Genomic DNA, 13046 nt, shown 5'->3' with positions numbered 1-13046 from the left:
GAGAAATCTCATTCTCTGAGACAGGTGCAGTTTTCTTGCTTCCCGTGAGTTGAGAGTCAGCTTGTGGTACACCCGTGTCAGGCTCTGACATCACGTGTGGAAAGCCTCAGCTCGTTTTGGGGAAGCACAGAGCAGTGGTGGGAGGCTATGGAGGTTGCTCACTTAATCTGTGGGAAGCTGATTTTAGACTTCAGTTTCATTCCTTGGGGTAGTGAATAATACTAATACTGACACTGGGAGCTGTGTGGGCCACATCTGCCTGGATGGGGCACAGCTCCTTGGTGGCCACAGTCAGAGGGAAGATATTTGCCCCTTACTCATGCAGGGCCTTCCTTTCCTCTTCCCACGTGGAGAAGCAGCAATACACTGAGAGAAAACCAGGGATGTGGACATCTCTGATGGCAGCAAAGTGACAATCACTAGAAAGTGGGGACATCTCTCTTGCAGGATTTCCAGGCACCTGGGGCCCTTCTGAAATTTGCAAAAGCAGAAAGCTGAAGACTGGGAACCTGAGATACCATCAAATTGAAATATGAAAAGATTTATTCTTTATGGCTGTGATATGGGAAAACTCTTGTTCCTGATTTAAAGCATGTGGGACACATTCTGCTTAGATTTAAGCATATGTTTGAGTTTTTCTTGGCTTTAACCCTGTTAGCTCACCAAGACACTGATCATGCATCTGTAGAACTTTTTGACATGACAGAGTGAGCCCAGATATTAATGTCATAGTTTCCAGGACTTCATTAACAGTTTAAATGTATTATTTAGGATTCCTGTAAAATCACTCTTGTTTTGAACGGGCTAGAAAATAGAGATGTTACTTTAATAGAAATGCTATTTTTTTACTAAAACAAACTTATTCTGTAATTTGTAAATTATATACACACATAATGAAAAGTTTGAGATATTTGCAGCACAGATAAGCAATCTATTGAATTAATTTTTTAAAATTTTGTTTTGTAGAATAGATCAGAACACAAGCATTTCACCAAAAGAAGCAACTGATCAATTTAACAGCTTAAATGAGGTAAGCTTAACCAAAAATTGAAATATGATGTTATAAATTTTGAGTAGATTTAAAAAAAAAATTTTTTAGGTCTTGGAATAATGTAATTGCTTAATAATCCTAGGTTAGCTTTTCAATGGATCATTGTAGTCATGTTTTTGGAGAGAAGCTTAAAAATGTGATATGAGACTGCTAGAATGGTTTAAAATCTTGAAGCAAGTTATTTTAAAACTTTTTAAAGCCAGCTTTAGACTGCTTTCTGTTTGTGCTCAGAAAAGAATCAAACAGTCAGTATTGACTGAGTGAAAGAACGTCTTTCAAGAACGTTTGATTTTTTCCTCGTATTACAGCTCAAAAGGGTTCATCCGTTAAATATGTTTTGTTTAAAAATAAGGAGTTCTCAAGGTTGCTACATCCTCCATAAATAAACTATGAACAGCGCAATGGAGGCTGAAAGGTGCTCAGGTTGTAAGATGGAAGGAGGGGAGAACTGAAGAGGGGAAGCAAGAGAAGCCAAATAATACCTGAGACACTTGAAACAAGCTGCTTTCACAGGGATTGTGCCAGGAGCACAGTGTGAGGGAAGCACAACAAAGCTGTTTGTGTGATTAGGTTGAACAATGGATGAGCCTGGGCGAGGTCCCCGAAGTCAGCAGTATCGTGGGAGGGGCAGGGGGTAAAGCCAAGCTTTGCAGTTATGCAAAGTGGGAAACCCTATAAAGCATCTCCCCGCACCTGAGGAATCTGCACCCCAGCACAGAGTCCACTCACACTGCAAGGGCAGTGGAGGACACCGGACTTACGCAGGGAGCAGTAGAGATTTTTAGTGTGGGCAAAGACAACACAACAGAAGCAGTGGGAGAAGAGAGCTGGGTGAAGAGAAGCCCATTTCTGACAAATCCTGGGAAAGAAAGCTTTGTTTCCATAATGAGCCAGAGAGCATCTGTGTCTATTAATAGATGCCTGACTTTCATTAGGGGAAGACCACAATGCGTCCTTTCAAAGCAATTCAGACCTAATCTTCTCCTTGCAATAAATTGTTTCCTCTGCATTTGTGTCACTGTTGTGCAGCTCACTGTAGCAGATCTCAATGCTGACAGGCAGGGCACATTCAGTGACCAGTACAAGGGAGTACACTCAGCCTCTGCCGAGCCACCTCAGGCCCTGGGAGAAATCATGAAGTTATTGTTTCTTTTGAGAAGCCCCACTCAAATATTCACAGAAGTTTCTGCTTGAAAGCTTCCATTTAAAATCCTTGCAAAAGATTCCTTAAAGGCTAAGATAAAATACTATGGTAAATAAATCAGTGTAAAATATTAAAACCGAGGATTAGATCAGAAATTAAAATAAATTGTTAATAACCAATGAGGAATAAGCAAGGGTTACAACCTGGTGCTTTCTTTTGCAAAATCTTAGATTGTATTGTGTCTCAGGTCTGCTGCAAACCCAAATGGACCTGTGCCATAAGAAAATAAATCCTCTTTCTGGAGTAGAGAAAATGGTGTCTCTCTTCACTGCTCACCCGTGGCATTATGCAGACCCAGGGCATATCTTGTTCTATCTTATTGTTGCTTGTTTGTTCCCCATAAAGGAAGTTCTGAATTGAAAATGTCACATGCCTCAAGGCACAAATATTGCCTTAACGGCTACTGCAGAGATTTATTTATGTCCGCATAAAATGTGCCTATCTTATTTTAACCTGAACTCTCGGATTAAAAAGCTGTTCCAGTGTGACATATAAAAGCATTAATTTCCTTAGAGTGAAAAAACTGAAGGGGGTGAAATTTGCTCAGTTTCTTTCCAATATGAATCACTTCAAAGGCTATTAAATGCTGAAAGCTTGGATTATTCTCCTTCTCTGCCCCAGCCTATTTCATAAATCCAGTAAATCCATCAATAAACTATAATAGAATAGCTGCCTTCCTGTCTGGGAGGCACAGGAGCAGGCCCAAGGGCAGGGTACAGGCATCCTTTTTATTCAGGAACACTGTGTGTGGGTCAGGATGAGATCAGTTTATGCAGAAAGCACCAAGCCTGGGCTTTGCTCCTCATCTCTGCTGTCAGCCTCCTGCCTGAGACTGGGCAGAGCTCAGGGGCACACCTGGGCCTTTTCCCTTTCCCTCAGTTCTTACATTTATCAAACCTTTGGATGTCCACAAGGATGAAACAAAGGATGCTGATAATAGCAATGCTTTATCAGGGAAACAAATTCCTTCTAAGGGCAGGGTCTCTCATTCGTCACATTGTCTTCTGTCAGGCTGTGGCCTCCTGAACATGCTGACCAACACATCCCACAGTGTTGATCCTGCTGGGCATGGCCCCATGCCATGTCAGGGTACTGCCTCTCATTGCCACAGCATTTTGGTGATGAACTGGGAGAATTTGTTCTGTCAGTGTCCCCTTCTCCAGGGGGATTTAACAGTGTGTGGCATTCATCTCTAGATGTAAGAGGTTATCTGTTATCTCAGTAATTCCTTACCCTGAGGCCTCCCCTCTTCATTTTCAATAATCACCGGTTCGAAGGAGCAATGGTCAGTGGAGCCCAGGCTTAGCTGTTTGTGGAGAAGGTGTCTCTATTATAGGTTGAGCTTCCTCTGGGAGTGGCAGTCCTTCTGTACTCCACTTTCTCCAGCAGCCAAAGCTATGACACTTCAGTGACTGTGTTTTCTTAAAGCATTATCAAAAATAATAAATAGGTGAGAAGGACCACACTGTTTCTCTTCCCATCTTCCTCCAGCTTCCTATGAATATCCTTATTTTACTATTGTTTGGAATAATGTACAGTGCTTTTTCTCTAGTGGAATTGGCTTAGCTGAAGATCTGTGAATTGTCAGTTGCTCTAAGAGGACATGAGAAGAGATAAGAAACCTTCGTTCAAGACAATTGTAATTGCTTCTTTTTCACACTTTCAGGATACCCTTCTTAAGAGAAAACAATATGGTTATTTTTCCAAGGCAATTTATGCATCCATTTTAGATATTAATATGTCCTTTCATTTGCATTAGCATGGATCAGGAATTACTACATCAGAAACACTCGTGCTAGGCACCAGAGTGAAGCTGGAATGAGCACCAAATCTGAAGTATTTGAACTGAGCTCTTTAGCTGATATAGAATGCCATAGCTTAAATTACTTCAGTTATACTGGATTTCCATGAGGAGCTTTCTCAAATTGATGATGGTGCCCACCACAGCCTAACTGTTCCCTCTGTGTATTTCAGCTGCTTGCACTGGCTTCTAACATGTTTAGCAACTTCTTTTGACCAGCCACGAGCAGAGGTGGCCCAGTTGGGATCAGGTCTGGCCATGGGAGAGTTGTGAGCAGTGTGTGCTGGTTCTGCCCCAGTGCAGATGTGCTGGCCTTTGTGCTTGGCCTTTGCTCTAAGCCATGTCTCCTGCCATGTTTTCCTGTAAATTTGTGGTGACTTTTCCTGGATAGTGCAACGTGGCAGTGCCATAACACTCAGATGTGGTTTAGGAGTAAGATGGGGTTGGTGGCACCCTCCACATTAATCCTCTCCCTGGTGACATCAAAATGATCAAATCTACTTAGTGTTTTTCTCCCTACATTAAATCCCTGTCAAGGGCACACTCATAAAAATAGATAAGGTATTTCTATTATTATTATTATAATAAAATGATTTTTTAAATGTTTTGGCAGTGGCTGGAAATTTGCTATCCATTCACCTTCCCCAGATGGGTGAAAAATATCATTCAGAGCAATCGAATATAAACCAGCTGGTGAATTACAGCATAAGCATTACTGAAGTATAATGCTTAACAGTGTAGTCTCTCAGAATGCTTTTACACTGAACTTCCCATAAATATTAATGTATCATAAGGAATACTGATACAAAGTGAATGTATTTTCTTGAAATGGGATTTTTCTTGTCAAATGCTTGAAGTAACAGTCCGTGAAGGTCAAGTCCTTTTGTCAGATATTCACTTATGTTTTCCTTATTGGCACATTCTTATGGTTTGTCATCTGTGTTCTCCCTAATTTTCATCAGCTGTTCTCATGGTAAGGTCCAGGCTGGGACCAGAGTCCTCACTGATTTGTAACTGGCATAGTCATTGTTTGCTAGATGACATTGATGACTGTAAAATTCTGAATTCTGCCTGTCTGTGATAATTCCACAGCTGCTTTGTTTGGGTTCAGCTGGGATGAGATACAGTGAGAAATGAGGCCTTCCCAAAACAGTGCCATGTGTATGATGCAAGCCAGCACCCTCCCCTTGACAAGGAAATTCACTGCTGTCTGAAAGATTTTTAGGGGCGAGAAGGTTTCTTTAATTTTCCTGAATTCTATAAAAGGAATGAAAATATAAAGGCAGAAAGTCTTCTCTGCTGTTCTTAGACAAACTGGTTTCTTTTTCTTTTTTCTTTTTTTTTTTTTTTTTTTTACCTAAAGTTATCCTTGGGTTTATAAAAGGAATGCCTTACAACAAAAATAATGCAAAGATGTATTAAACCACTCATTACATAGGTAATATATTGTTACACAAAGGAAATCAGGCCAATAAATGAATTTATTTTTCATTAAATGAATCAATACATTCGTTTCAGGTATTTGACAGAGTGGGGAAAGGAGTTTTCAAGGTATAAATTTGAGGAATTTTTTTTCTCTTGCAACGCAGATTATTTTCTTCAGAAAATGCCCTTCATAAATATGTACCACTAGAATGACTTAATGTTATACGTACATTCTGTGTGTGTCAGCTGTGTGGTTATTAGGACTGCCTTGTGTGGTTTTGTTTTATGTTTTAAGCTGTATTTCCCTTGAGATGGGGGAGCTGAATTCGTGGGGTGTGGGGAGTGACTCATTTTGCCCAGTCAGATGGTGATTAGGGCTTTCACAGCATTTACATCACAGCGAGATGCTTGTGTCAAATCGTGCAGCTCAGTACTGCATGCAGCATTCAAAATTCAAATCAGAGATGGACCACGCATGGCACAGAGGCTGGAAGGGATGTGATAGATAAGTGTCACTGTCACTGACTTGCCTGCAGCCAGTGACAATGATGTGTTGATATCACCTTTGCAGCCAGTGACAATGGTGTGTTGATTTCACCTTTGCAGCAGATCACAACTGATCTACTGCCCTGTAGAATCGGCAGCAGCCTACATAAAAGCCGTGTCTACATAACGAAGTATCTCTAAAGCAGCCAATTAAAAGATCTCTCTCCCAAGAATCCCATGAGTGAGCGTGTTCTCAGTAACTCTTTGTTCACTGCTGTGTACTGCTCTCACAGGCTGGAGAGGGAGATTTGATTTTTTATGAATGGTAAATGGGGAGGGACATAATGTCATCAGATCGTGATGTCAGCCCAATGAATGAAATACTTCCTTAATGTATTGCTTCAAGCCCAAGAAGAGGGACACCATCTCAGTTTGGCTTTCTAGAATAAATCGTCTTTTGCTGACAAAGTCGTCTTTCCCACGTGCCATGAATAATCCATGTAAATTGGGACTTAAATAACCAGGAGTCAAGAAACTCGTGGAATAGTGCACGTTTGTTCTCCCCACGTCCTCCTGGAGCTGGCAGTGGAACACCCCTTTGCCGGCGCTGCCGATGGGCTCCAGGAGTTGAAGAGCAATTGCTGATCCCTGTTGTTCTCTACCCAGCCCAATGTTCTGCTTTTGTCTGCAGAATTCTTTGTTGAAGCTGCAAGCCCTGGAAACCGATCTGTGCTCTGCGTTTCTGCCAGCCCAGGAGGAAACTCCCCAGCTGCCGGCACCCAAGGACACAGCCCTTTCTCCAGCCCAGAGCAGCGTGCAAGCTGATGGGGCCAGTTGTGGAGGTAAGCGAGCGTGCCATGATGTGTTCTCATTTGCAATTATAAAAAAGCCTTGTGACTTGCACTTTAAAATCAGGCTTGCAGCCCTCTGGGAAACAGTGCAGAGCTAATGCAAAGCACCATTTCCTCCTGCAAACGCTGTGTAATGTAAAAAGGGGTGATACCTGATAAAAGAACGGAAATTAATGGCTGTAACCCTCTGATTTTCTGAGAGGGAATTTTCCTTTTCAGACAGGTTTTAAGAATCCCAATTCTTTTATTTTTAGTTTTAATCTGTTATTTTTTCCCAAGTAAATTTACGCTCTTTACTTCCTATGTCTGTATTGTGTGAGATCACCTGCCATATCATGTAATTCTATTTTTGTCATTCTTTTTGTCAGAGCAATATCACTTCATTTCTCCTATTATTGATTTTAATTTAATGCATCAGCAGAGAGATAGCGAAGGTGAGTTTTACAGCATGTGGATTTTAATCATTCATGATCCTGTATTATTACCCAGCTGGGGAAACTGTGGTGTGTTATCTCTCCCTCTTCCCTCAATATGGAAATAAATAGCCCTAAGGCTCAGCACTATTTTTGTCAATTCATAGCTTGTAGTCACAGGGCTGGCAGAGTCGTGATGCTCAATAGAAGAGGAGTCACTGCTCGTGAAAAATAGGTCAGAGACAGTATGACTAATACATCTCACAGACAAGTGACATGAATACACAAATACCTAAATCGTGCACCATGTATGGTTCAAATGAAGGCAGGTAGGTCAGTAATCCCTTCACAACTGATGTTTCATATAACATATAAATAATAATAATAAGAAGAATAAAATGTGGGTTCAGAAGAACTTATTTTAGGAGCTGCTTGCTCAGCGTTTTCAGCAAGAAATAAGATTGAGTTATGTATCAAAAAGAAAAAATCTCACAGATGATACTGTTCTACTAAAAAATTCCAAAGTTTGAGGCTGGCATTGCAAAATTAAGGAACAATGTATGGAGAAGTCAGATTATTATAAAGATGAAGGATTGTAAAAATGCTCACTGTCCTGGGTTTTAGTTAACAAAAGAGAATGCCAGGCAAATACCTTAATAGCTCTTGGATACAGGTATGGAGCCTGGACTGGGGCTAACCTTGGTGTGGATCTGAAGCAGAGACAGGTCTCATTTGTGTGCTGCATAGGCAGAGACGTTCTGCAGCTCATCCAAAATCTGCACTGATTCCTTTCCTTTGTGGCAGGGTGGGGTTTTACTCCTTTCCCAGTAGTTTGCTGCATTATTTTGTTCTGGTGGTTTCATAGGTCATTGTTAGGATGGTTCCTAATTGTTCCCCTTACTTACTTTTTGCTGTTTTGATTGGAGATTTTCTTTTTATTCATGCTGGTAGTGACCCCTGCTTCCAATGCCCTCTCTACTCCTATTTCCCCTCTGCAGCCACATGGGGAAATGTTGCATGATGTAGCATTTCTCTCACACAGTTTTAGAGCATGCTCTGCCACTCCAGCAGTCCAAATTCGTGCTTCAGTTAAAGCTTATCTATTTAATGGGTTTTAATCTGCCCTCATTCCTGCTAACATCTGCTTTGTGGTTTGTGGCATTTTTACTAACTTGCCATTTTGCACAGACAGAGCTGGTCCTAATTCTGTCTCTTAAATTACTACTGAAATCTTCTGATGCGTTGAGCTGTCACATGGGACTACTGGCTGTTTGAGCTCCACCTCGGATGGAAGTCCAGGGTTTGTACCAGGCTGAGAAGAGAGTTTCTAGAGGATGTACCATATATGCTCCATCTCTAGTTACCAGCCTTTCCTCAGTGAATCAGGCAAAACAAACACAATTCTTTCGTTTGCCTCCCAGTCAACAAAAATTAGAAAAGTGTACATCATATGTATAGAGAATGAAGACAGAACAGCCCAGTAAGATGACAGGGTGCTTCAGGATGCAGATTTTAAGGGGATGAACAGTAACTTATCTCTGAGCAAAGTCAGTTTACTTTTGAATATGTGAAAACTGAATTAAAGTTGCCAAAGTGAGATCATAAAGAATTGTGAGGGGTGCATAAGCAAGTTTTTTAAAAGGGTAAATATAGAAAATTAGGGTGTAATTTCTGTAACTTTTGGTTATGAAATTACATCAAATATGTGCCTGCAGCAGTGAGCAGCTGAACCCGACTACAGGAAGTTTTAAATTACTTTTAAATTAAAAATCCTGATAGAAGCAATCATGTAATGCATTTAGGGCTGAACACACTCTATCTACTTATTATTTTTTCTATACAAGAAATTTGTGTGTATTATTGTTTTACTTGAACAATATCACAGGCATAAGTACAGACTTGTGCCATAGGACTTGCTATCATATGAAGTCCACCTGCTGAACCATGCTGCAGATCATCAGATACTAGAAGTTGACTTTAATTCATGTGGTGGTCCCCTGTCAGTACTAAGCTGGGTGGAGTAGATGAGATGGAATAGATGCTATGGGGCAACCCAGTGGCTTGGGTAGAGGTGGCTTTAATTTCCAGTTTTGGCAAAAAATAGAGGCTAAAATTAGACCAGGCACATGAAGACAGGTAGAACTTTGGTCTGTTCATGGGCTACTTGTAGGATAATGTTGAGTGTCTTGTTTGGGATCTACACAGAACTGGAATCAGGATGATGGCCTTAAGTGTTAATAAAAATGGGGTTTGTTAGAACTTGTCATCACCCTGAGATGTCCCACTAGAATGGTAATTGTGCCACTGAAAAGAATCAGTCTGAATTATTTGCTGACCACTTCTGACCATTTGGTAGTAAATTAACGCACTTCTAGTAGGTTTGGAACGAAACCCTTTCCTGGGCTACACCAAAATTGCACCAGTGTTCAAGCCTTGCAGAGCTTTCTGTCAGAAGGCCCTGGTGCCAAGGAAATGGAAGTGCCCTGCCCTTTGAGAAATATTCCCAAATTTATACGTCATGCAGGTTTTCTCCCTTTCATTTGCTAGGAGAATAAATGAACTTCCTTGAACTTTGTGTGCTTGGTTTTACACTGGAGCTGCAGCAGCCACTACTTGTCCTTTGCATTTAACTTCCAGGAGTGCTTAATCTTGAATGTGTGCATTTCTTCCATTTCTGAGACTGGGCTGAGCCTATAAAATTGTCTGGTTGTAGATGTCAGGGGGAGCAAATACCTGTGACCATATGGTTTATCAGTGATACAGCCTGTCTCCTGCAAGAAGAGCATTTCTAGGAAATCAGAGTTCAAATGTTGGAAAGTTATTTCCTTCACCTATCACACACAGACTGCCTGATCTTTTTATCACATTGTTTTCCTTTCACAGTGAGGGCACTGTTACTGAATACGACTATAAAATAATTTATTCCTTGTAATAACAGAACATGAAAAACTCTGCAACTGTTCTTAGTCAACCTATTTCACAGTGATTATGTGTTTCTTGAAGTTCAGAGATGGTGAAATTAAAGCAAGGGAAGCCAGGTTCTTCTCACTGACAATACTGTTCTTCAGAAAAAACCAACCCAGCAACAACAGATCAAAACCCAATCAAAGGTATTCATTTTTAAAAGTCTTACAGGGTAAGGAAAGAGTACTTTCCAAAAAGAGAGAACACTTTTGTTTGCAGAACATCAATTATTCTAGCCATTGTCACTCCCAGGACTTGTCAGTGCTCTACCTGTGCTTCTCCCTGGTGCCTGCCTGGGGGTCTCTCTGTGGGAGGATTTGAATCTCATACAAGATTTAGGAGATTTGGGTGCTGCTCTGGTATTTTGGAGAGCTGAATTTGACCTACAGAGTATGAAGTACTCAGAGGAAGGATGCAAGGTTAGAATTAATAATCAACTAGATTGTCTCATTGTGAAAATGCTTAATGTAATTATAATTGATGATGCTGTTAAAAGTAGATGAACTTATAAATACAAGAGTCACGTGTAACTTTTGCTTGACAGACTAAACTGTGATTATACAATATACAATAGGATTTTTTTTGTTGTCTGTAAAGCAAAAGCAGTTGGATAGTGCCCAATAAAATTAAATTTAAGCCATCGTAACTACTATTTTTTAGATAAACAATGGGTTTTTTGTTGCCATTCAGAGCTGGTTTTTCCCCACCGTCCCAGTGCACCAGTAGGGATTTGCAGTTTTGGTATCTGTTGGGAAGAGGGCAAATAAAATGTACTAAAAGGTTCCATTAAAATCCTGAAAGAAATACTCACTCAGCATGGGAATGTCATGTCCCAGGTGCAAAGGAGAAAATCGAAAGAAAGTGAAGGTGAAAGAACTTACCTAAACTTGCCAGTTCTTCTGAGACTAAATCCATGTACAGTTGTTTTTCCGTGCAGTTTTAGACTTCCAGTGAATAAAAAGATTCTGTGAAATGTATTAGGATGCATGACATACAGCAAATATAATACTGGTTAGAACTGACACACATGCTGCCTGGAAATGTGAAATAATAGATATAAATTAAAAGGCTGTATATATGAATGGGTTTAGAAAAAACCAATAACCTAGCTGGTGTAAAATATTATGTACCGTGGAAACTGCTGTAAGGGAACCTGAGTCAGAGCACAAACTTTGCTTTAGCAAAGCAAGAGAGAGAACTTTTGGAAAAGAATTTTTATGAGATTGTGGAGTTTCTCCCTAGAAAGTTTAATCTGTTTTAAATCCCAATCATCTGATGGCAAAAATATTGATTAGGTTAGATCATCCTCATCCATTTCAACTACTGAGGGTGAGGAAGAAGATTCAATGAATATTCTCTTCAGTGTGCTCAGGTACAGCACAGTGAAGATGAACCCCTGATATTCTGTAGGTAGGCAATGTAATGTGCCTTTTTTTTCCATGCTACCCATAAACAGAACCTGTGCAATGAGGCTCATCAATTCCTACCTTTTCTAGCTTGACCATTACTATAAAACAGATGTTGCCTTTTGAGGCACCTGAGGTGAGGTTTGTATTTGCAGTCTAAGACATTGTTGACATTGTACCACTCCTCCAAGGAGCAGCCACTGCCCACGACCTCGAGTAAATAAATTGAATGTTCTTGGTGGTGGTTGTTATTTTCATAATTTGTGTTCTTTGAGCCAAGGGTCTGTTACTGCAAAGCTGAAAAAAATCCTGCAGGATGCTGCAAGCAGCCCTGGAGGTTCTTAGCACCAGGACATATTATGTTTTTGACCTTCCTTTCTCTTCACCAAGGGAATAAATAATAAATCACAAAATTAAACTTATTGTGGACACTCATTGTCTTCTTCAGGAATGTGGCTTTCAAAAGCAAACAGATCTATGAAAATATAAGTAATGCTTCTATTCTGGGAAACTCTCCATCTTTACTTCATAGTTTATAAATACACCCACCCACCTCCTCCTGTGGAACTCAAAAAGGATTTATGTTAAGCCAGTGACAGTACTTCTATTTTCTCATCCTCAGTGCTATGTCCACCCTGCATGCAACACTTTGCTGATCTGTTTGCTGTTCACTTTGAATACTTATGCTTGGAATACTTTTGTAAGGATAGATTTTTATTGACCTAGGGAGCTCAACCCCATGTGAGTGACCCTCAGTCCACACTGATTTATACTTTCTTTCTAGAGCCTGTGCCAGCCCACAGGGACTGGCAGAATGACATGGAGAGCAGCCCACAGGAGCATCACTCCCTAGGGACCAGCCGACTGCTGTATCACATCACAGATGGAGACAATCCTCTCTTGTCACCACGCTGCTCTATCTTTAGCCAAAGCCAGAGATTTAATCTAGACACAGAGTCTGCCCCTTCTCCACCAAGTGCTCAACCTTTCATGATGTAAGAAAATCTATTTTAATTCCTATGTATTTTTAAACCTTTTTCTGCAATCCACAACCTTTGACTCTACGTGGGGCATTTTTAGTCATTGTTGCTTCATAAAAAGGAAATTTTCATATTGTGGCATATTTTGACACAGATAATTTGCAGCATCAGAAATAGCAACAAGTCTTTCCTCAGTTATAACAGTGTATAATATTGTTTGAAGTCTTCGTTAATTATAGTTAGCAAAGACAGTTTTAAATGTCAGTTAGTAATTAGTCTGACGAGTGAACAGAAGATAGACAGGGCTATCAAGGTATGATATTGAAAAATTCAGCTGTAATTGAACTAGAGCTCGAGTGACTGATGAGAGGTGACAGTGTCATAAATCATATGAACAGTCCATGTATGCGATTTCCAGAAACCAAGCTTGAGTTTCAGAGAGAAATCAAACTTCCTTAAAAGCTC

The 13046-nt window shown here is 40.4% G+C and overlaps 1 protein-coding gene across 8 annotated transcripts in view; it reads left to right on the top strand.

Annotated features, from left to right (window-relative positions):
• The window catches only part of FAM13C (family with sequence similarity 13 member C), a 115472-nt gene that overhangs the window by 86005 nt on the left and 16421 nt on the right, over window positions 1-13046 (top strand). For 5 of the 8 annotated variants that reach the window (XM_039553823.1, XM_039553824.1, XM_010400818.4 and 2 more), the window contains 4 exons: window positions 967-1030; window positions 6659-6809; window positions 7187-7252; window positions 12386-12596. In XM_039553823.1, the coding sequence (XP_039409757.1) occupies window positions 967-1030; window positions 6659-6809; window positions 7187-7252; window positions 12386-12596 (492 nt within the window). The remainder of the gene's footprint in view (window positions 1-966; window positions 1031-6658; window positions 6810-7186; window positions 7253-12385; window positions 12597-13046) is intronic. The other 3 variants (XM_039553829.1, XM_039553825.1, XM_039553828.1) reach the window with 1 other exon arrangement.

This window comes from Corvus cornix, chromosome 6 (genome assembly GCF_000738735.6).
Source record: "Corvus cornix cornix isolate S_Up_H32 chromosome 6, ASM73873v5, whole genome shotgun sequence".
NCBI classification, from domain to species: domain Eukaryota; kingdom Metazoa; phylum Chordata; class Aves; order Passeriformes; family Corvidae; genus Corvus; species Corvus cornix.
The sequence above is the reverse complement of the archived record's forward strand: the minus strand, read 5'-3'. Positions and strand labels throughout refer to the sequence as shown.